Source organism: Cibotium barometz, chromosome 63 (genome assembly GCF_041138505.1).
Source record: "Cibotium barometz isolate CiBa-2024 chromosome 63, ASM4113850v1, whole genome shotgun sequence".
Lineage (NCBI taxonomy): Eukaryota > Viridiplantae > Streptophyta > Polypodiopsida > Cyatheales > Cibotiaceae > Cibotium > Cibotium barometz.
In genome coordinates this window covers 3,484,587-3,508,570 of record NC_141108.1, presented here as the reverse complement: position 1 = coordinate 3,508,570, position 23,984 = coordinate 3,484,587, and the positions used below count along the sequence as shown (strand labels likewise).

Below are 23,984 nucleotides of genomic sequence, written 5' to 3'. Positions count from 1 at the left end.
ACATCAAGCACAGAGAAAGCGTGAGTGCTGGAAAAGATGTAATCAATAATGATAAAATGAAAGTACAAGTGAGTACACATAGTAGCCTAGGGCAAAGTGCCCAACACAAATAAGTGTGTTCACACAAGGAAAAAACCTGTGCCCAATCACAGGGAAAAAATGCCCGTGAGTAAGCTGTGTTCACACCTGAACTAGCCAGGAGTGGACATGACCAACAAACCCCCCTCAAGTGAACGGTGTGAACTGGAAGCAGGGTGATAAAGCTGTGAATGCTACCTTGCACTATGCTCCACAGTAAGAGTGATCAAGAGAGATCACGATGGCAAAGATGAACTGCAGTGCCAATGGGAAAAGCAAGCACTATATGACGGGGAAATAGAGAAGCCCCAATGTCATAGTGCTAATGCTAGAGCACAGTAGTACATAAACGCATCACCTGAAATGCATGGCAAAGAGCATGTGGACATCAACTGCATCAAATCAAGAGGCATCACATAATACCCCCTTGAAGGCAAGCATCCAAATACCAAGCTGAACTGCATGTAATCCACATCAATGACAACAAGAGAGCAAAGCATAGCTCTGTAACTGCACGAGTGATAAGCATAAGAAGAGGTAGCAGATATACACATGTGTAGAGGCAACAGGATCCAAAAGTCATGCCTGTGAGACATGCAATGTAAGCTGCAAGAGGGAAACTCATCAATGGAGGATCCAATGAGAAAAAATCAGCAATGGTAGGGCTGATAAAAGTAAAAATTCAGCAATGGGAAAAGCTGAAAATTGGGAGAAAAAGTGGGGGCTCGAGGCGAGCATCAGCCAATGCTATGAGAGGATGGGTAATGCCATGATCAATGGCATGTATGGCAAGTGTAAAGATGCATAATCCCACAATGAATAATATACATGTGACATGTCAAAACCATGAGAGCAAGCCAACACTGGCCAAGTGTGTAGAAGGCACTCCCAGTAAACATCACATGTGAGAAAGTGACAATGTCAACACTGTAGAAAGAATCCCACTGCAAGGGAAAACAACATAAAAGGCATCTCCAATAGACATCACATAAGAGAAAGCGTCTAGCATAGACAAGCATAAGGGTCAACAAGCATAAGTGACCATGAGGCATCACCGACTGCATGTGGGCAAGTAAAATCCCCCCCTGAAATGCATCTGCCAGACAATGCATACCAAGGAGTACAGACTATAGAGCAAAGTCATCAAAAGCAACGGCATCAAAAGACATCTCTGCAAAGGTGATGAAGATGTAAGGATCAAGGCTGATACATGTGTAGCCAAATTGGCATGATCTGCACCTGTGGAAGAAGATGCCAGCTTCTTCTTTTTTTCACTCTCAATATGCTTCCTACATTCCTCTATGGTGTGCCTTGTTTTCTTGCAATAATTACAGCGCTTTTTCTTTTCAGGCTTGTCCTTTGTCTTGGGAGGATCCGATGGGCTAGGTTTAGGTCCAGATCTATTCCCAAGAAAGGGAGCAGCCATTGCTACCTCAGCAGACATCATGTTGTTCCTGTTGGAACGAGATTGCTCTTCACTGAGCAAGAGAGTCACAAGGTTGTCAAAAGTGACCGCATTAGGTGCATTGCCAGCCAACAACCGCAAAGTGGTGCCAAATGTCTGATAAGAGTCGGGCAAATTACGCAAAACTGTTTGAAAAAGATAGCCATCTGTCAAGACCTCATCAATGTTAATGAGCTGCTCTCGTAGGTCTTTCACATGCGTAAGGTACTGATCGATAGAGCCACCTTCAAGCATGCGGTCAGTCTCAAGCTTGCCCCAAAGGTAAGCTACACGAGCCTCATTGCGACCTGAGTACAATGCCGCCAAGGTATCCCAAGCACCCTTTACAGTGGTGCAGGAACGAATGTGCGGAATGATATGCCTGCGGCACGAGAGAGCAATCAACGCATGAGCCTTAGCATCCCTAGAATCCCAAGTACGTTGCTGCTAAGTAGAAGGTGGATCTGCAAAAGGGTGAGCGGGAATCACTTCACCTTCCGTTGGAGCAGATGCCAAGAGGACGCTCCTCAGTGCCATCCACATATAGCCATACATTCTTGGCAACCAATACATGACGCATCATATAAGCCCACATAGGGTAGTTATCCCCATTGAGCTTGTCCTCTTGAGATAGCATTCCAAAGAGGTCATTATTACCGTTGGCCATGATAACACAGCAAATCTGTCACAAGTCACCACGAGTAGGTAATGCCCAACAAAACTGTAAGAATGTGGGAGATAAATAGCATGATAATCAATGGACTGAAAGGGAACTCCTTCACCACGAGAAATACATATGCATGTCCCAAATCTGCAAGTGTGCTGCACGATGATGCAAATCTGTCAAAGTATCCACAATGGCATACATATACTGCAGCAGCAAACCACAAATGTATACATGTGCCGTGAAAAACACAATCAGTTGACACCTGTAAGAGCTGCAAGTGCTCAAATCCTGTCAAAATCAAAGATAAATTGGTCGAATGCTGCAAAGATGGGCTCAATGTAGAAAAGCCCCAATTTTTAGGCAACCAATTAGACCAAATCTGCACCTGTAAATCTGCTAAAGCAATTGTCACATGTATCAAATGCTGGAATGCCCGAAAAATTGGGAGAAATGTCCCAATGCCAAGTAAATGTGCCTGTAACACCCAAAATGCTTGCAAATAGTGTCAATTTTTGCAAAAATCTGAAGGCGAACAGTTGGGCAAGGAGGGCAGCTAGGTCGGCGCAAGTACATTCGAGAAGTCAACAGGTGGCGGTGGCAGCTGTACGATGTACAATCGGGCGAAGCAAGTGCGGCGAGTACAGTCGGCGACGCGGCAGATCTGACACAGTCGGGCGAAGCAAGGGTGGCGAGTGCAATCGGCGGCGTCGTGGATCTGAGGCACAAGCGCAGGTACAAGGCGACGGTGGCGCAAATCTGACAGGCGACGGATGTAGATTTGACGCGCGACAAGCGCAGATCTAACAAGCAGTTGCGGCGCACAACGGCAGCGGTTTTGGTACAGGGCAGCGCTGCGCACAAGTACAAGCTGCGCACAGCAGCAGGTTGTGAGCAACGTACAGAAGCGTGCAAAGTACAGCAATGTACGGCAGCAGATCTGTACGTAGCAGAAAGAGTACTTGCAGATCTAGAGAGAGAGTGTGCGAGCAAGAGAGAGAAGGTGCGTGTCTAAAGTGTGCAATAGGCTGCAACAAGGGGCAAACCCTAACCCTAATGTTTGGGAGCAATAGGGTGTAACCCTAACCCTAACCCTAATCTAGCTTTGATACCAATGTTGGGTAGGAGGGCAACTAGCCTGCACACACACACACAACCTCAAGCACAGAGAAAGCATGAGAGTGCTCGAAAAGATGTACTCAATAATGATAAAATGAAAGTACAAGTGAGTACATATAGTAGCCTAGGGCAAAGTGCCCAACACACATCAGTGTGTTCATACAGGGAAAAAACATGTGTCCAGTGTCAGGGAAAAAATGCCCGTGAGTAAGCTGTGTTCACACTTGAACTAGCTAGGAGTGGACATGACCAACAAGATGCACATGTGATTTTAGTTTTTCTTGGACTATTCCAAAGCCTCCTGTTACTCTGCAGGGGAGGTCATACAGGTGGAGGGGAAGCAGTAGTGGAACTCCTTGTGAAGGTGCTGGTTTCTGTGGCTCCATGGCACAATTTGAGCAAGCCCAAGATTTCAATCCCTTGATGAAGTTAGTGCAATCTAATTGAAATGAGTCAAATTCTTGAACGGGACCTCTCTAGTCATACAACAGTTATCCTTACATCCGGGATACCTACTACCCTCGCAACTAGTAAATTCATTTCTACAACAATCCGAAGCAGCCACATATACTCAAAAAACGATCATGCTAACAATAATATAGGCCTAGACAGCTGAGGGTCATGAATCATTCAGCCCCGAGAGTCATCATCTTTCTCTGAGAAAACTAATCACAGTCTGGACTCCCACCCTGAATTGCAAGCGGATTCTGCTGCATGTGAATAAGAGTGAACACACGAGATAAAGGTAGATTACACAGTTCTCTTTGACAACACAAAGCATAGGTGATTTTTATGGCATAGAATTAACTTGAGTTTACAGCTCCATGGACTCCTTAGAAAAAGAAACACTTTGATATGGTCTTATGATAAAAATATATAACATAAAAATAATGAGTATCAACTGACGAAAGTGAACTAGGTGCATGAGCATACGTCATTGATGCGTTTATCAGGTGACTCATGACAGAATTAACTGCCTGCATCATGTTGCCTTTCACCTTGGCAAGGTCTATCAAACGACCATGGAATTTCCCTTTTAGCTTCATCATCAGTAGCTCCACAGCTTTGTCTTCCCTGGAAGTTCTGCTGATTCTCTCCTGACAGTTGTGAATTTTCTTTTTCAGGTTGTATAGCTGCAACTGCCAAGGGCAAAACAAGTAGAGCAATGTCACAAAAACATTGACAGATGCTCTTAGAAAGCAGCCACAAATGTGCCGTAACTGGACCTATCAACTGAATGCATGTTATACCTCATGTTGCTTTAATACTTCCTTCAGATCAGGAAGAACACAGGAGGAAATTCTATCTGACTCTAAAAGAGTAGCTTGTAATGCTTCCTGCACAGCTGATAGATCCTGTTCTTCGATCTTTTTTGCTTCACTCATTTCAATGCATTTTCTCTCCATCGAAATTACCTGAGGGGTGAAGTTTGATTAGCAATCTAGATAACATTTTTCTCCGCTTATACATGTAACTAAAATCTGAGCTTGCAACAGTAAATTGTGTGTCATGCCATAGGCACATTGTGATTAAAAGACTTATGGCTGAGAGCAATGATTAATCTATGACTAGCAAGTTCATTGACTTAATCTGTAACTAGCAAGTTCATTGACTTAACAATTTAGCCACAGAAAAACTGTAAGGGGGTTCTCAGACTCAACCTAGAGAACAAAGATCCTTTGGCCGTCACACACCTACACCTCCCTCATCTCTACCCTGAGATCATCAAGCCAGCCTCGTTCTCTGGTTACACTTGAGTATCTTGTGTTTGATTCTTTATCATGTTTTTATTCTAGGTGACTGCTTTTTCCTCATCCTAAGGCCAGTCCTTGTCAGGTGCTCAGACCGAGGCGGTTCACTCTTTAAAAATAGTATTTGAGATGTCTTTCCCAGAAACTGTAAAATAGTATAGTAATCAGAACTGAGTCCAGAATTTGCTTTTAATAGCCAGTCAGCTACAAAAAGTAGGCGGCTTTAATCCTTTCTCTATCCCTATTCACTTAATGTCAAGCAACTAAACCTCTTGACCAAGTTCCTTCCACCCAGTAGACTATGGGAGGTCCCCACTAAGAAGCATTCACACCTCTTGTGAATGAAATGCATGAACAACTTATTTATCTTGACCTCACATTCCAATAAGACTCCGCTTCTGCTTGGAAGAAGCCCTCAGTGAAGTGCTGTAACATGCGGAAGCTTACAGGCACGATTATACTTTAGATAACGACCTTGGTTCCTGACGATTGCACAATGTAGCAGAAGTGAGAGAGAGAGAGAGAGAGAGAGAGAGAGAGAGAGAGAGAGAGAGAGAGAGGAGAATCGCAATAAAGACACTGTACAACCGATTGGGTCCCAAATGCCTTCTGCAAGGCCCCCACCAAGGATTGTTTTATTGAATGATGAGAAAAAGACTGACTTCTGGAAATCTTCCTTGGCTGTAAACCTTCAGCCTGACGATGACCTGGTTCTTGACCTTCAAGTTCACCATTGTGTTAGGCTCCCTTTGGGAGTATTGGCCCTTGGAACACTTCAGCACTTTGTGAATAATGAGATGAATAAAGCCTTGGGCTAACCCATGCTTATATACTAATGCTTGATGCTGGTCGGTTTGTTGCTCTTGGAGTCGTCGCATGATTATTCAATCAATAAGAAACGGAATCGTAGATTTCGGGGGTTGTAGCACCATCGCCTACCTCTATGAGGCCTGCAAGAATAATTCCCACGACTTGTTTATCACACATATATACTGGGCACCTTTCACATGTTGGCTGCCTTTGCTGCTGGTGCTGGCCAAGCTGTCCAGGCTGCCTTTGAGGCTGGCCGCCTGCTGGACTGGCCCCTCCATGGCCGACTGGCTGAGGCGGCCTTTTGGGGCTGGCCGACTGGCCCCTTGCCTCCTAGAGGCTGGCCATCAAGGCATGTGCCCTAAAAGGGCTGGCCACACATGCTAATGGGGCTTCATGGGCAAAAGCCATGGCCCATGGGCTGCCCCACATGGCCCAAAGTGTAGGGTACCACCCTACACTCCATGCAAACCTACATGCATTCTTAAGTGCCTGGCATCTGGCCACAAGCCGAATACTCGGAACACATGCCATCATTCCAAAGGGTGACTCACAATACAAACTGGCACTGCTATATGTGCGAGACCTGCAGGCTGCACACCTGACCAAGACCATGTACGGGACTTGTACACCTAGCCTTGGACTCTTAGAGTGGAACCCTGGCTGACTCGTCTCGGACTGGGGCTCACAAGGGACCAGTTTTCACTCTAGGTCCTGCAACTCCTTGTACAAATATGTCCACGTGGCATCCAAGTGTGGGATGCATGTGACATCCCATTCTGCTTACAATGACGGAAGACGTAAAGCCTCCAAATAGTCTGTCAATAATGCCGAAAAATCTTTGAAGAAGTTCTTGTCAAGCCACACCACTTCATGTGTCCCTCGGTCTTGAAACTTCGTGAGGAACTGTCTTTCTTTTCGGCCAGAGCCATGCTTGAAATGATGTAAGAGGATCTGTTCTAGAACCATAACTTCAGCTTCATCCACTATGTCGCGGGCATCGGAGAGAGGAGGTCCAATATAAGGCTTCAACCAATTGACATGGAACACATCATGCATGGTCAAACTGGGAGGTAGATTCACCTACATAGAAACCTCATTGATCTTGGGTCCAATATAAGGCTTCAACCAATTGACATGGAACACATCATGCATGGTCAAACTGGGAGGTAGCTTCACCTACATAGAAACCTCATTGATCTTTTTTAGAATGGGAAAGGGTCCGAACGTCCAAAATCACAACTTTGGGCATCACTTGCCCACCTGTTTCAACCTTTACTTCATTATCCTGAAATATATCCAATCTCCTTCCAAGAAGATCACACCTTGTTGGCCTGTTAAGTGTAGGCCTCCTGCACTTTAGCCAACTTGTCTTTCACAGACTCCAAAATCTCCTGGTAAGACTCCGTCAATCTGTTAGCTTCATGCACTAAGAACGGTGTCCTGGTCAGAAAAGACTGAAACAGTCCTCCAAATGCTACCTCGTATGAAGTCCTGCCAATAGCTCAAGAAAAAGAGTCATTCAACACAGCTTGAACTAAAGGCAAAAATTGTTCCCATTTATCTTGCTGCTCATGAATATACACTTCAGCACGTCGAACGCCAATTGATTGTAAATCTCTGTCTGGCTGTCTGTCTGTAGGTGGAATGCACTAGAAAAATTCAACTTAGTTTCAAAGTTCATGCTCTCCAAAAATGACTGGTAAACGATCTCACACAATGGTCCTAGGTGTGCCATCTATCCGCTACCAATGCTTGAAAAACAATCTAGCAGCATCTTCAACAGTCAGGTTAGTCCTACAAGGAATAAACATAACAAACTTGCTAAAACGATCAACAATCATCAAACATTGTGTACTACGCTAACCTGGATTGGGAAGCAAGTTCGTCACAAAATCCATCAAAATGTCCTGAAAAGGTCCTTCGAGAATAGGTAAAAGGCTGTAACAACCCTATCTTCTTGCCACGAGGAGCTTTTAATTTTTGACAAACCAAACATTGTTGCACATGAGTGAACATGTCTCGCCTCACTCTGGGCCAATAAAACTGCCGCTCTAACTTCTTCAGAGTCGATGACAACGAGTGATGGCATCATGGAGAAGAGTTGCTTGGAATTGTTTTAACACGCAAAGTCGACCTTTGTAGAGAAGCCAACCATCGCATATCAAGAAATGGCATGGTCCTGTGGCATCCAATGCCTGTTCCCACTAAGTACCGAATTCTATGGAATCCACATACTTATGCTTCATTTCATCTAGTCCAGTACCAAAAAATGTGGGACACGGTTTCTTTCCTACTCAAGGCATCGGCCACTCGGTTGGCCTTGCCCAGAAGATACTCATCCATCATTCCACCAAACTGCTGGAAAATCTGGCTCCAACGGTGTTGACAGTCACTCCAATTTGCTCTTGGCATCGTCTGAAGCCAACACAAAGCCTGGTGATCTCTGCAAATCTCAAAGTTGCGCCCATAAAGAAAATGTTTCCAATGCTTAAGGGTCTATATCTGTAACATGCAGCAGAAGTATTCGTATTGGAGGATCTTGTCACACAACTTCTCACACCGTCTTCTGTATCCTGAGTTTCGCGAGTTTAGCAATCCACTTTAAGACTTCAAACTTTTAAGAGATATAAGAGAGAGATGAGAAATGTACACCATATGGGATCCCGAATTACCCACTAAAGGGCCCCCTATCCCGTTTACTGAGATAGTATTTGCTTTATTATCTTTGAAGAGACTGACAGTGTGACTGACGATAAGCCAAATGTAAGACCTCTGAAGACCAAGAGTTGGGCTGAACTGTACACTGTTGTAGAAGCACCAAAGATGTCCAATCTCGAGCCTATGCACTCTTCCCAATGGAATGAGGGAGGGATGCAAAGCTGAGGCTGAGAGAGGGGCTATTTGGGACTGTTCTAGACTGTGTATGAATGCTATAAATGAGTATGAATGCTGCGTTTTACCTTCACCAAGTGGCTGGAGCAAAGCGATGAGTAGATGAATGTTGAAAACTGTATGGATGCAAAAAACGCAAGGTTGAATGATGGCTGAATGCTGAAACTGCTGCGTTTTGCTGATGCAAGGGCTGAATGCTCATGCGTTGATGCGCCTAGGGCTGTAGGATGAAAACGTTGAGGTATGAGTGCTGAAATCTGCAATCGCTTTATGCTCCTTGTGCTGAAGGCTCCAAGCGTTTGATTGCTCTATGCTGAATATGATGAATGAATGGATGAATATGATGCTGATCTATTTATATGGACCAAAGGAGCCAGTCGACTAGCTACAGAGCTGGCCGATTGCTCATGTCCACAATAAATGCATAAATAATGTATAAAATGCTGAAAATGATGAAAAAATTACTAGAAAATTCCTAGTAAATATTCCGATAAATACTAGATGATATCTGGGGATTCTGCAATGGTCTAGATGCCATGAATGAATGCTATGCAATATGCAGAATGCTTTCTAATGCAAACCCTAAGGTTTCCTACTGACTTTATATGCATGAATGCATCTCTTCAAGTGGGTTAAGGGACTTGGATTGACTGACTGACTTGCTATGGCTGAAAATGACCTACGTAGCTCGTGCCGGACTTATCCTGGACTGAGGATTACAATGGGATCACGGCATACAACAAATATCATCCTAAAAGGTACTAATACTAATACAATGTTGCACTGATGATGATGAGCCAGTTTGTCACCATGCACTACAGTGCAGTGTGCATGTGACAGTATCACTGCAAGGAGTTCCCAATCATAAACCAAGTAGTTCTTTTTTGCACAGATCCACCTACGAGAAATGTAAGCTACTGGATACCACACTGCTCTCATAGAGATGTTACACGCTTTGTGATCACTTAAAATGGATCATACCAAGAGGCTAACGCTAAACAAGAAGCCTTGGATAATGCAAACTTGGGGTCCTTGAAAGCCTATAAACCCCGAGGAGTCATCATAATCCGTTGCCTCCGAGTCTTGACGCCTTTAAGATGTCAAAAAGCTTGTCAATGTGGGTGGAATACGCCTAGTAAATACTAATCTCCCAATTAAGTATTTATGCCACCTTTGCAAGGTCTAATCGGATGCCTGCAGCACCGATTATACATCTGAGATAGTGAACCATGTATAAATAAAACTCTAATTTCTTCTCATTGACATAAAGCTCATTGCTTTCCAACAATTTTATGTCATGTTTGACGTCAATGTCATGTTGCCCATCTATAGCTGAAAAAATTAGTATGTCGTCCAAAACGATGAAGACAATTTCCTATAAGTCCCTGAAAACCTACATGATCATGCGGTTGAACGTAGCTGGGGCGTTTGTTAATTAATCCAAAAGGAATGACCACAAACACATAGTGGGCTCACTCAGTTCAGAATGTGGTTTTGGGGATGTCCCTATCCAAAATTCTTACTTATCCCCATCCCCATCCACAACTCTTACCTTATGGAAGCCACTTCTGAGGTCAATTTTTGAAAACACCTTTGCTCCATTCAATCTCTCTAAGATGTAATCAATCCGAGGCATAGATAACTTGCTCTTTATTGTTAGCTTGTTGTGCACGCCAATAATCTTCGCAAAGCCAAGAAGACCCAACCTTCTTTTCCACGAAAAGGATAGGGTCTATGAATGGAGAAACTAAAGCGTATGAAACCAAACTACAACAATTCGTAGAGTTGATGATCCAACTCCGTCTCTATGGCCTTGCTCAGGCGGTATGGAAACTTTCTTGGGGGTTCGGAACCTCGAAGTAGCACAATTTTATGGTCCTCCAGTCTATAGATGGATGAAGTTTGGGAGGCAAGTTGTCTCGAAGAAAGATCTTCTAGAACAGGCGATTCCACCAGGATAACTTTTTACTCTAACGTAGTCAAGATCATTTCTGATCGAGCTGATCCAATTACATCTATAAGATACTTGGTCAAATCAAGGAAGAAACTTGCACTTAGATCATTGGGATCAACGCTTTTTTCCCCATTCAAGAGGCACAGCCGTTGATTCCTATCCATAGAACAGTTTCTGTCCGGGATTTATTTTATCTATCGTAAAAACAAAAGTTTGAGTCTCGATTTACGGATCCATCAGTCCAGCCTAACCCATCCAGTCCCATGGGTTAGCCAACCGCCCAACCACTGTAGTGATGGGATCCAATTAAGAATTTGGTTAGGTTTTCTCCCGGGTACCAAGGAAAAGAGTTCCAAGGCCCCCTAGCCGGATGTTCATGCAAAATAAAACTAGTCACACCACTCACACACCCAATATGAAATTGCCTTTTCACAGATTCAACCAGTTTAAAACAATCCTTTAATAAAACCATAGTATCACTGATCACCATCTTCCAATTTATCCAGTTGATTCTTAGTTTTTCCATCATTCCTTCATCAGAGTATCTATGGCATCATTGGTAACTAGGACGCTCACCACCTGTCCACTCAGGGGCCGTTTCCTAGACCCTAGCCCATAATACTCGGCAATATAATCACTTATCAAGATGGACTCTCGTTGAAGATCAACAAGATCAACCAACAGATCCATATAAAGAGCCATGGACTCATCCATTGAAGACCAGCAAGGTCAATCAACCAGATCCATGCCCGATTTCAGAAAACAACTCCTACTCTTGTTCCAATATCTTTCTTGACGCACGCGTGGGTATCCTAGGCGACCCAGAGCCCGAGCACCGTATGGTCAGCACCCTCTAGTAAGAATCTCCCTTTCTGATCTTATAATTATTCTCTCTCTAAAATAAAAGAAAGATTCTGTTTAAAAAAGGAAGAACCTTTTCCTTGAATACTTCTCAAGAGTCCCACCTGTTTTAAGGATTCAGAACAATGAGTTTAGAAGTGAGAATCGATGTTTTGGATATCAAGGTTTTGGTCTTCATTCAAGTACGGCCCAAAAGAAGTTCTTTATCTCTTGGGAAGTATAGGAAGTTATCTCCCAGATATTGTGGACCAAAGAAAGTAGGTGATTTAGCTTACGAACTTCTTTTATCTCCTCATCTCAAAGTTCTGAATGCCTTCTATAGAAAAATGTGCCAAACCCAAATCATGGAAAGACGGTAAAACTTCAGTGGCAAGTTATCGTTGGCTTCTAAGTTACGCTAGCTCCTTCCTTTATATAAGTCGTAACTTTTACTTGTCGTTCACGGTAATCTTACTCTCATCGATCTCCTTTCTTTTTTTAATCTCCTTCATGACTTGGCAACAAGAATTAGTTTTATCCATAATGATTCCTCATCTTCAAGACGCAAGTGAGTCTGTGAAGAAGGATTTTATAGAACAGTATGAGCGCTCACTTTTTCCTCACCTAGGAACTTCTGTAGCTCAGACCAAATGGCGGACCTATCAAAACATAACTAGGGTAACACCCTGGGGTCAGCAGCACTTTCGTAACAATGTCCGCTTGGCCATGGTTATTGGACCCTCGGGTTTGGGTCCCCGATACTACTGTGTCATGAGATCAAGGCATCTTGGGTTTTCTGAGCGGGTCTTCTTACTGGCGTGTTTTCTTCCTCATGAGAAGATATGCCTTTATCCCGTTTTTGGCTTGCCTCTCAGAGGTCCTTTTGTTAGATCACCTCATACCACTAAGATAGGTGCGGCAATAACCAGCAGAATCATTCCCATAGACGAGTTACCCTATACTTGCGCAGCTTGTGAGTGCTGCTTTTGTGACCATATGATGGACGGGCTTATGGAAGTGTAAAGAGTTCTTCTATCTTTACTGTATAAGTTCCGAGAATAAATAAAGTTTAAATCTTGTTCTTATCTTGCTTTCTTTAAGACTTTTCTTGGTGGTTAATCTTGATTAAAATTTTTCTCTAAGTCTCATATTCGTGCATCTTGCGAAATTATCCCAATTTGCGAGATCAGGACATCTCGCATTTTTTAAGTGGAGTAGAATGTAAGATTTCTCCCCCAACCCCTTTTTGTGTCTAGCATATTCCCCTGTATTCAATTCCTTTTCTGAAATATAAGAGATCTTGTTTGTGGCTGTTTTAACCTAGAGAGAGAAAATATTCTAGAGAGAGAATATTCAAATTTTGAATATTTTTGGATAGAAAAATATCTCACCTTATTAAAATGAATCTCCCTGAAACAGAAATTCAGAAAGAATTTTCGAATGTGCAATTGGAATTAATTGGAAATAGGTATAAAGAACCTTAGTCTAAGGGTCTAGATTTTCAGAAATTTTTCGATTATGGTCCAATTAAGGTTCCTATGGGCCAATAGCATCAATCCATGTGTAGGGAGGAGATAAATCCAATTTGTAAAAGAAGATACCCAAAAATGAGTAAATGCTCACATAAGATGAAGAGTTGAAAATGTACAAGGTTTATTAGTAAAAAAACTATGAGCAATAAAATTTTGACACATATGTAAGGAAGGGGAGTTCTTTAAAGAAGGTGCATATTTCACATAAGATGAAGAGTTGAAAATGTACAAGGTTTATTAGTAAAAAACTATGAGCAATAAAATTTTGACACATATGTAAGGAAGGGGAGTTCTTTAAAGAAGGTGCATATTTCACATAAGATGAAGAGTTGAAAATGTACAAGGTTTATTAGTTAAAAAAAACTATGAGCAATAAAATTTTGACACATATGTAAGGAAGGGGAGTTCTTTAAAGGAGGTACATATTTCACATACTTGAATGAGTTTTAAACTCAAAAATAATGTGATATTTTTATCTCTCATCTCTCTTGAACCAAACCAAATCAAAATGAAACCAAATCGAATCAAAAAGTAACCAAACTAGGTCCAAATCTAGTCCAAATTCAACCAAACTGACTTGAAAAATTCTAGAATCAGTTTGTTTGGTTAGGAGCTCAATTTTTCCTATAAATAGAAGCCTTATCTTGTTGAAAAAAATATAGTGTCTTATGCATTGTTACTCTACTCCACCTAAGCCAAGAACTATGAATTCTTTAATAATTCACTAGTTTTTGATACTTCTCCCTTTCTTTAATCCCCATTGGTGGCTCCATCAACATACTAAACCAATTGTATGGTTGGGGGCCTTTACCGTGAACAAAGAATCAAGCAAATCAAAAGATAAGTATAGTGAATTTTGATCTTTTCTATCAATGATTCTCTCTTCTCAACCCCTCTCAAGCTTGAGAAGCTTAGTTGGTATGGTTTTTGAAATGCTATTGAAGTTAATTAATTAATGATAGTAAAGAATTACATAAAATTCTATTTATATTTAATTCTAATGGTTTTTCTCTCTCTCACTTAAGAAATGGTCATACTCATGACCCATTCTCAATCCAAATGAAGCTTTTCATAAAGCTTTTCCTTAATCCAAGATTAATCTATGCTTGAGAACAAATTAATAGTTTTTTTTATCTATGCTTTTAGTTTATGACTATTTTGATTTAATCCATTAAGGATTAATGATCCAATTAGGGATCATTCTAATCATTCTCTTAAAGATAAGCCTTATCTTTAAAATAATTGAGATTTATCAGTTATAGTAGCAAAGCTATGGCAAAATTTTATAAAAATTTACACATAAAATAATTTCATTTAAAGCATGAAAAGAGGACTTCCTACCATATTCTAGGAATTATCATCCTAGATTAATTAAAAGAATTTTATTGTAATCATGGAGGTGTGGAGGTATGCATGTAGATGTAGATGTATAGATATGGATGTGAATGGAGATGTGGATGTATGCATGTAGATGTAGATGTATAGATGGGGATGTGAATGGAGATGTGGATGTATGCATGTAGATGTATAGATGGGGATGTGAATGGAGATGTGGATGTATGCATGTAGATGTATAGATGTGGAGGTGAATGGAGATGTGGATGTATGCAAGTAGATGTAGATGTATAGATGAGAATGTGAATGGAAATGTGGATGTATACATGTAGATGTATAGATGTGGAGGTGAATGGAGATGTGGATGTATGCATGTAGATGTAGATTGTCATGTGCATCACAGATGCCATGGACATTTCTAGGGCTAGATCCAGAAGAGGCAAGCAGATAAAGACTAGGAACCAGATAGAGTCAGACTGTGGAGCACAAGATGCAGTAGTGGACAGGTTGGACTTGGAGAAGCACCAGGGAGCAGTCGGCTGAGGACAGAAGCTGTCGGCTGAACCAGGAAGCAAGGCGCATGAAGGCAAGACAAGATACCCAAGTCGGCTGAGGGAAAAAGCATTTAATAAATTCAGAACTGGTCGACCAGCAATCGGCCAGCTCCTACCTTGTCCAAGAAGCCTATAAAAGGCATCAAGTGCTCATAGCATTACTCATTCCACCCACTAGGGGTGTGAGTCAATAGGAGGTCCCATAGGGGACAGAAATTAGGGTTAGGAACCTTTTTATGAAGGCAGCCCATGGCTGCAAGAATCTGTACCTTTTTTGTACATAGTATATATTGAAATTCCAGCACTTCTCACTCTCTCTCTCTACTCTCTCTCTACCTGCGTTTTTGCATCATGGTGCGTTTTTGCATCAGAAGGTTTTCAAGAGTGTTTAGGGCTGAAAGAAGACTACCCAGAGCTTCCGCGCGTTACATTGGTATCAGAGCATCAGGCTCAGCCAAGCTAAACACTGATTCAGTCCCATATGATGGTGTACAGGTCCAAGGTACAGGAAAGTACACGGATTCGAAGCCCAGATGATGGTGTACAGGTCCAAGGTACAGGAAAGTACACGGGAACACAGATCGGGAAGAACTCCCAGGAGGTTTGTTGGTGGTGTTCCACAGTGCCAGATGGGGATGGCAGTTCCGTGAGCCAGTTAGGTTCTAAGGGACGGTCCCAAGGGAGGTTGATCCTCCAAGGGTGGTGTGAGAGTGCCAGACTCAGTTCCAGGAACGAAGACCAAGACGGTGTTCAGAGTCAGGGCAGGAATGGATTGTGGACTAGAGGAAGACCAGATGCATAGATCTTCATCAGAGACAGAGTGGTTTGGAGAACAGATCGGATTTTTCAGAGAAAAAGGTTTGCCAGGGATGGATGATGACAGAGGGACTTCGGAACAGGATTGGGATGATGACCGTCATCCAAGAGCAGGTTGGATTCCCGTCATCAAGTTTAGCAGAGGGGGATGTCATGTGCATCACAGATGCCATGGACATTTCTAGGGCTAGATCCAGAAGAGGCAAGCAGATAAAGACTAGGAACCAGATAGAGTCAGACTGTGGAGCACAAGATGCAGTAGTGGACAGGTTGGACTTGGAGAAGCACCAGGGAGCAGTCGGCTGAGGACAGAAGCTGTCGGCTGAACCAGGAAGCAAGGCGCATGAAGGCAAGACAAGATACCCAAGTCGGTTGAGGGAAAAAGCATTTAATAAATTCAGAACTGGCCGACCAGCAATCGGCCAGCTCCTACCTTGTCCAAGAAGCCTATAAAAGGCATCAAGTGCTCATAGCATTACTCATTCCACCCACTAGGCGTGTGAGTCAATAGGAGGTCCCATAGGGGACAGAAATTAGGGTTAGGAACCTTTTTATGAAGGCAGCCCATGGCTGCAAGGATCTGTACCTTTTTTGTACATAGTATATACTGAAATTCCAGCACTTCTCACTCTCTCTCTCTACTCTCTCTCTACCTGCGTTTTTGCATCATGGTGCGTTTTTGCATCAGAAGGTTTTCAAGAGTGTTTAGGGCTGAAAGAAGACTACCCAGAGCTTCCGCGCGTTACATAGATGTATAGATGTGGATGTGAATGGAGATGTGGATGTATGCATGTAGATGTATAGATGTGGATGTATGCATGTAGATGTAGATGTATAGATGGGGATGTGAATGGAGATGTGGATGTATGGATGTAGATGTATAGATGTGGATGTGAATGGAGTTGTGGATGTATGCATGTAGATGTAGATGTATAGATGTGGATGTGAATGTGGAGGTGGATGTATGCATGTAGATGTAGATGTATGGATGTGAATGTGAATGTGGATGTGGATGTATGCATGGAGTTGTGGATGTATGCATGTAGATATGAATGTATGGATGTAGATCTGGATGTATGGATGTGAATGTGGATGTGAATGTGGATATATGTATGGATGTGAATATATGATATGTGATCTGAAGAAATCTGAAGTGATGAGATGGAAAATGATGTGATGGGATGAGTATACATATAAATGGAATATGAAATAAGTAATGTAGATTGATGAGGGATAATGTGGAAAAATGAAAGTTAAAATAGAAACTGTATTGTAAACTGTTTGTAAATGCTGTTTGTAAATGACTGTTTTATGTCAAGAATGCTGGGGAAGCATTTTGACCATCTTGTGATTAAGGTCGTGGAGACCTAACTAATAAAGTTGCAACTGCTGACGGAGAGTCAATGAAGGACGTCTCGTGTAGCAAGGTCGGCCGAGGTCTTGACCAGCCTCGGTGCGATTAAAATGGTGAGCTTCCGGTACGGTGGATGAGAGGCCAAGGAAGCGGCCTATGCGTGAAGCGCTAGGTCACCTGCGAAGGATCCTAGAGGGTGCTGACCATACGGTGCTCGGGCTCTGGGTCGCCTAGGATACCCACGCGTGCGTCGAGGAAGATATTGGAACAAGAGTAGGAGTTGTTTTCTGAAATCGGGCATGGATCTGGTTGATTGACCTTGCTGGTCTTCAATGGATGAGTCCATGGCTCTTTATATGGATCTGTTGGTTGATCTTGCTTATCTTCAACGAGAGTCCATCTTGATAAGTGATTATATTGCCGAGTATTATGGGCTAGGAATTAGGAAACGGCCCCTGAGTGGACAGGTGGTGAGCGTCCTAGTTGCCAATGATGCCATAGATACTCTGATGAAGGAATGATGGAAAAATTAAGAATCAACTGGATAAATTGAAAGATGGTGATCAGTGATACTATGGTTTTATTAAAGGATTGTTTTAAACTGGCTGAATCTGTGAAAAGGCAATTTCATATTGGGTGTGTGAGTGGTGTGACTAGTTTTATTTTTGCATGAACATCCGGCTAGGGGGCCTTGGAACTCTTTCCCTTGGTACCCGGGACAAAACCTAACCAAATTCTTAATTGGATCCCATCACTACAGTGGTTGGACGGTTGGCTAACCCATGGGATCGGATGGGGTTAGGCTGGACTGATGGATCCGTAAATCGAGACTCAAACTTTTGTTCTTACGATAGATAATGTAAATCTCGGACAGTAATTGTTCTATGGATAGGAATCAACGGCTGTGCCCTCTTGAATGGGAAAAAAAGCGTTGATCCCAATGATCCAAGTGCAAGTTTCTTCCTTGATCTGACCGAGTATCTTTATAGATGCAGTCGGATCAGCTCGATCAGGAATGGTCTTGACTACGTTAGAGTAAAAAGTTATCCTGGTGGAATCGCCCGTGCTTTCCGGGTAAAAGAAGTTTTTCCGGGTTCGGTTTTGGAACAACCAACGGATTAGTCTCTTGTCCGGATATCCGTGGGTGAGGCCCCGAGTGTGGTACCCCTGTCCCACGCGAGAAGTGCTACTTCCGCTGCTAGTACCCCGAATCCGTTACTCGGTGGGAACAGGGATCTCACAGTTGGTGAGAGAGAGAGAGAAAAAAGTTATCCTGGTGGAATCCCGAATCTGTAGCACTTCTCGCGCGAGACAGGGGTCCCACATTCGGGGCCTCACCCACGGATATCCGGATAAGAGACTAATCCGTTGGTTGTTCCAAAACCGAACCCGAAAAAACTTCCTTTACCGGAAAGCACGGGCGATTCCACCAGGATAACTTTTTACTCTAACGTAGTCAAGATCATTTCTGATCGAGCTGATCCAATTACATCTATAAGATACTTGGTCAGATCAAGGAAAAAACTTGCACTTGGATCATTGGGATCAACGCTCTTTTCCCCATTCAAGAGGCACAGCCGTTGATTCCTTGTAATAAAGTAGGAACTTTATTCAATAGGGTTAATAATGGGACAAGTCCATGTATAAAAGAGGGGACTTGGACCATGGTTGTAACTTTTGATGATCATTTTTAGAAATGGAAATTTATGTTTCTTGGAGCTCATGGCTTCTCTCTTGGCTTGTGGAAGGCTATTTCCATTCTCTTGGTGAGAGACTAAACACACTTAGGCATCATGTTTACATGGTGATTACTCATATTTTTCATGCATTACATCCCTTCATTCCAATTGGTATCAGAGCTCTTGATTTTGATCATGGGCATGCATGGGTTGTTGGGAAAATTTGCTTGAAAATTTGAGTTTCTTTTAATTTTTTTTTTCTCATTTTCTTGTAATCCTTGAGTGATTCTTGACAAATCTTCTCTAATCTTGCTTAATCTCATGGATATGGTGAGCATTTTATGGAAATTGCTTGAATTTTGAGTGATTTTGGCCAATTTTACAATTTTTGGACCAAATTTTGGACCTCTGGACCAAAAATTTGGGGCAGTCGGGCCAAAACTTAGGGCAAGTGACTAATTGCAATTAACTTTTTTGCTAATCACGTTTAGTAATTATCTTCTTCTTCCTCAAGCTTTCCATAACCATGGGATGCTCTTCCTTTACCCGTTTTGATGCCAAACCTTAGGGTTTTTGTAGAGCTTCTTGAGATCTTTCATTTGAGCCTCTTTCTTGCAAATTTTTTCTCAAGATTTGGGAGCTTGTGAACCTTTCTCCATGGCTGAAAGTTGAGCTTTCATTGCCAAGTTCTACTCAACATAGATGGCTGCAAGCATCATATTATGGTGATTTCTTCTCTCAATGAGCATGGAGACTAGCAATGGGGCTGAATTTTCACTTCCACGTTGAATTTTGGGGCTGATTTTCGTTGATTTTCATCGCCTCTTCCATGCCTCCTCCAAGCTATGAAGCTTAGCCACAAACTTCATGAAGGATTGCTAAGTGTTTTAGCCCTTTTTGGTGAGATTTTGGGGAGCATTTCATGGCCAATGGAGAGGGAGAAATGGTGTTCTTTGGCTGCAAATCAGGGAGCAAAAAGAGGCTACGTTTTTCTTCAACAAGAGGCTTCTTCAACATTTTCTACCATTGAAGCTTTCCGGATGACATTGGTGAGTGGTTTGATCAATTTCTTGCAAGTTTGAAGCATTTGGTGGAGCTTGGGAATGGATTAGGGTTGGACACATTCAAACTCCCCTAATTTTCAGAAATTAACCATTAAAGCTTGACCATTCACATGCCAATATTGCTTCTCCATGCATTATTGATGGCAATGGTGAAAGGAATTGATTCCATATGAGCTTGGCCAATTCATAGATCACATTTTGGGAGATTTTCTTCATTATGTCTCATTTGGCATGCCATTGATGGAATAGCAAGCTTATGCAATGTTTTTGGAGTCCCTCATGCTCATCTTGATGCCATATGGACACTATGGATGCTATACATAGCCATGCCAATGCTATGTTTTACACATGGGCATAAGAGAGCATAAGTTTTGGAAGTATGCATTTGTCAATATGATGTGAAAGGGATTGTTGGAATGCAATTGCAAATGCCTTGATTGTGGTTAACAAATGCTTATGCAAATGCCATGGTGAGGGCATTGTGAATTGTTGGTTTGTGTTGGAGCTTTTGGATGATGGATTGAGGCATGAGTCCATGCTTTATTGATGAGTTCTAAATTGTAAAAGGGCATGAGTCATGCTCAATACTTGTAAGCCAACAAACTTGTTCTATCATTTGAATTATCCACATCATTTTGTACCTACACTCACCATTGCTACCACTTCAAGTTTCTATAGAATCTAGCAATGTGTGAGGGTACCTTGGCATTGGTTGGAGAGGCCAAGGGGAGAATGGCTTGAACTCTTTGTGCCGTGATTGCTTGGTAAAGCGGTACAAAGGGGGATTAGGTACACCGGTGTGAAGAAATGGCCTCAACCTTCACCTTGGAGGAAAACTCGGTGAAGGGGTGAGAAGAGCTTGGCTGGGAGATCGGCAAGCTTCAACGCGCGTCCTCAACAATCCTCACCATCGACTTTGTGGATGCATTTGGGCAATGGGGCCCCTTTTCCGTCATATTGTGTGGATATTGCAAATGCTTTGATGGACAAAGAGTGCATATGATCTTTCATGACATTGTGGGATACAAAGAGTATTGCATTGTGATTTGAGAAGTTGCATTTTCATTTGAGATTTGGTTCCAATTACAAAGGAGACTCTGGCGGAATTTTTCCAACAAGGGAGCCAAACAAGCTTATTGATTGGAGATTTACCCCATGGATACACTTCAAGAGTTATTCACAACTACCAAGGGGAGACACCAATCATTTGTAGCCGGATTGAGCTTTGGGACCGAATTTTGGGAATTTCTGGGATTTTACAAAACCCTAATTCAGTCCTAGGGTTTTTGGGATTAGGTCCGAGTGATTACACGACTCTATTCTACTCCTTGAGAGTTTTCAAATGAACCATAGAACCCCTTAATCGGATATCACAATCTCGGTCAAAGTAGTCATGTTGACTTTCTGGTCAAAGTCAAACAAAATATACTTCCACTTTGACTGAATCAAAATGCTTTTAGGGGTAGGTTCTATCTTCCGTTAGCTTTCTATAGAGCCGTCAAAATCCTAATTCCGACATATATTTTGCGTTTTAGAGCCAAATTACTACTTTCAGCTGTCCCGCACAAACCCTAAAACAGAGAGTACTTGCCCACACCTAATTCTTACTGTGTTCATTTGGGAGGATAGTAAACACCATTACCTACCCATAGAACCTTCTTTTGTCCAATTCCGACATCATTTGGGCATTCTACCAACATCTTGCATTTCTTCACTATGCCGAAGGGAAGACCACGCAAGGGTGGGGATGTTGTGCAAGAAATGATCATTGGTGATGAGGACATGGAAGGTAATATGGATGCAAGGGATGCATTCATCAATGAAGACAATGGGGGCAATGTACATAATCAAATTTCTCAAGGGACACAAGCGACGGTTAACCATGACACCCTCATGCAAATGCTTGTACAACGGTTGGAGACCTTAGACTCCAAGCTTGATTCTCATTTTGAAACATTATCCTCACGGATTGGTGTGATGGAGGACAAGTTTGGGAAGTCTCAAGCACAAGAAAAGCATGGGAATTATGGTGACTATGAGCAAAGAAAAGGCAAGGGCATCTTGAATGAGGATTCCATGAAGGCCGTACAAGAGGATCCATTGGGAGCATCCACTCGGGGATTCATGGCGGATGCACGGAGACCTCTTGTCAAGGACATGTTTCCTCCTTCTTTTCATTCGGGTTTGTCTCACCTCAATGCATCAAAGGGTCCTACCTTTTCTAGGGCAATGCATTCAAGGGAAGAGGATGAGGTGTTTGTGAATGATGAGGAGATTGCACTCGATTGGAATCAAATGTCCTTTGCCCAAAGACAAAGGGATGCTCACGAGAAGTGGATGGAATTGTCGAATATCATCAAGAGGGATTACAAAGACTTTGCACAATTTATGGAGTCATACTCGAAGATGCAAAGATTCAAGCCCTCTACCCAACATGATAACCCATCCCACATATCTTCCAAGGATGTCAAAGACAAAATCTCACTATCAAAGTTCAAAGGTGACGGGTCATCTCCGCAAGAGTTGGAGGAGTGGGCTACCAAGCTTGACACCTATTTCCAACTTTACCCAAAAAGTGAGCGTGATATGGTACAATTTTCCTCCTTACATCTTGAAGATTATGCTCATCAATGGTGGAGGCACTTGGTCAAACAAGGGAACACGCCATTAACTTGGGAAGGATTGAAGCGGGAGATGAACTTGGCCTTCATTTCACCCTTAGTGCTCGACCGATACCATGAAGAATGGTATGAGCTTTCTCAAAAGCGGATGATGGTGAGAGGTTACATCAAGAGATTTTTGAAGCTTTCAATGTACGTGGAAGGCTTGAGTGAAGACATGAAGATGAAAAAGTTTGTGCATGGGCTTGAACACTTCATCAAGGCGGATGTGTCGGCTCAAAGGCCTAGCTCTCTCAAAGAAGCTATGAGGTTAGCCGAACTCTATGAGCCAAAGTACAAGAGGTCTCAGCCCATGACCTTCACCAAAGACACACTCAAACCAACCACTACTTCTTACAATTTTGGGAAAGGTCCTACCTCTACATTACCATCCTCTAATCCAAGAACTCCTACATCATTTGGGGGTGGACAGCCAAAGAATGGGATACATCAATTTGATGCCAAAAAGAGTAGTGACTTCATGAAGAAGAAGCCCTTTCAACCCTTCAAGAAGACTCAAAGAATGGATGATCCAAAGATTGAGGAGTTGAGAAGCAAAGGGCTATGTTTCAAGTGCAAAGAGAGGTGGTCACCCGGGCATGTGTGCAAATCAAAGAAGATTGTGGCCACTATGATCCTCATGGATGAGGAAGAGAACAAGGATGACTCTCATGACATTGAGGAATGGGAGGATTGCAATGAAGAAGCACATGAGGAGTCACTTGAAGACCATTCTTTCATCACGGAGAATGGTGAGTTTCCGTTTGATCCGAGAGGTGGAGTTAAGGAAAGCCTTGTGGACGGAGACATGCCTACCAATGCAGAAATTTCAGCTTGCATATGCTCTATCTCACGAGAGTTGTTGGCGGGTTGCAAGAACCCAAGCACACTAAGGTTAGTGGGGACCATCAATGGGAGGGTTGCACATATTCTTGTGGATTCCGGGAGCACTCATAGCTTCATCAACTCTAAATCCATCAACTCTCTCAAACTCAACACAAAGAAGTATACATGCTGTAATTTCTGGACAGCTTTGGGAAGGTCTACTATTGGGCCTATTTTTCTACTCCAACAAGCTTCATGGCGTATCCTAATGAAAGATTATGATGTGGGCTACATATGGCTAAGTGTACATATCATTTTCAGCCCAATATATGGAGTCTAAATGAAGGATTTTCAAGGGTCTTCATCGACTAGAAGGGCTGTCATAACAGTCCCACTCATACACTTTGGGCTTGAAGCTTTGTGGACTTGTATACATCCGGATTTTCATTGTATATGTGCTTTGGATGTACTTGAGAACTCTTAACCACTTCCCATTGATTACATTAGAGTCTCATACTTTGAGATTGTACATGTTATTGATTTTGAGGACAAAATCTTTGGGAAGGGATGGTTTGTAATAAAGTAGGAACTTTATTCAATAGGGTTAATA

The 23,984-nt window shown here is 42.5% G+C and overlaps 1 protein-coding gene across 8 annotated transcripts in view; it reads right to left on the bottom strand.

Moving 5' to 3' along the window:
- LOC147603574 (structural maintenance of chromosomes protein 4-like) overlaps positions 1–23,984 on the bottom strand; it is a 99,777-nt gene that overhangs the window by 5,777 nt on the left and 70,016 nt on the right. For all 8 annotated transcript variants that reach the window (XM_086796499.1, XM_086796497.1, XM_086796498.1 and 5 more), the window contains 2 exons: positions 4,556–4,720; positions 4,239–4,444 (listed from right to left, as the gene is read on the bottom strand). In XM_086796499.1, coding sequence (XP_086652625.1) covers positions 4,239–4,444; positions 4,556–4,720 — 371 coding nt within the window. The remainder of the gene's footprint in view (positions 1–4,238; positions 4,445–4,555; positions 4,721–23,984) is intronic.